The 1,109-nt window shown below is 37.7% G+C and overlaps 1 protein-coding gene across 1 annotated transcript in view; it reads left to right on the top strand.

Annotated features, from left to right (window-relative positions):
• LOC105175268 (cytochrome c1-like) overlaps positions 396 to 1,109 on the top strand; it is a gene marked incomplete in the record, with an annotated part of 1,195 nt that continues 481 nt past the window's right edge. Inside the window, 2 exon segments of the mRNA XM_011097655.2 lie at positions 396 to 538; positions 836 to 1,106. Of these exon segments, the coding sequence (XP_011095957.1) occupies positions 524 to 538; positions 836 to 1,106 (286 nt within the window).

Below are 1,109 nucleotides of genomic sequence, written 5' to 3'. Positions count from 1 at the left end.
TGGTGTCATAAATTCACAAACTGTGAGTTATGAGTGAGAAGTGTCTTTATGTTTTATATTAATATAATCAGAAAAACAACTCTTTTATAATATTCCAAATGAGCAAATTATCTACTTATGAAAAATAAATAGCAATTTACTCTTTTGTATGTTTTGAAATGAAATAATTTTATTTAAAAAATATAAGAGAATAAATTATTTTATTTTTTTATAAAGAGATAATTTATTCATTTATAATATTATAAGAATATAAATTGCATTAAACCCGTAAAGAATAGGTAAGAAATGAATAATAGAGGGAGGGGGGAGGAAAGCGGAAAGCCATATCAACCCCTTTAATTATTTCCTGTTTACAACTATGCATTTCTGGATACCTTAATTGCTGCCCTGATTTGTTTCTGATTTCTATCCCTATAAATACCCCTCTCTCATTCATCACTTCCCATCATCACATTCACTGCCCACTCTCTCTCTCTCTCTCCTCTTTAACTAATTCTTTCGCAACTCTTCTCTTCATACTAAGATGGCAACAGCTGAGGTATATATCTCTTTTGTTTTCTCTACAAATATCATTTGTTTAATATATAGCGATTTGTGTAAATCCTTTGGTTTCCGCTGAATATGAAAATGGATGGAAAACTTGATATGCATTCATGGAAAATGAAGATACCATTCGTTCCTGCCTATCAATTAGATTTGCAAGTGTACATTGATTGAATTGTAGAATGATATGATCATTCACATATTCATCAGTGTTTGTTATGGTGTATGATCAACGTCTTTTAAGGTGTTTTTGATTAATTGAAGTGAGAATGTTTTCGCATTCTATATGTAGGTTGAATCGGTTCCACAGACTGTTCAGGCTGAGACAGTGATCGCCACCCCGGAGAAAGAGGAGGTGGTGGTGGAGGCATCCACAGCCGTGACGGAGGAGGCACCCGCAGCCGTGACGGAGGAGGCACCAGCCGCCGAGGTGGTGACTGAGGAAGTACCGCCCCAGGAATCAACTGAAAAGGCTGTACCGGCTGAGGAGCCAGCACCTGAAGCCGAGACAGAGAAAGTTGCCACTGAGGAACCAGCTGCAGCCACAGAAGCCGCTGCTGAGGGAG

The sequence above is a fragment of the Sesamum indicum genome, linkage group LG12 (assembly GCF_000512975.1).
Source record: "Sesamum indicum cultivar Zhongzhi No. 13 linkage group LG12, S_indicum_v1.0, whole genome shotgun sequence".
NCBI classification, from domain to species: Eukaryota; Viridiplantae; Streptophyta; class Magnoliopsida; order Lamiales; family Pedaliaceae; genus Sesamum; species Sesamum indicum.
The sequence above is the reverse complement of the archived record's forward strand: the minus strand, read 5'-3'. Positions and strand labels throughout refer to the sequence as shown.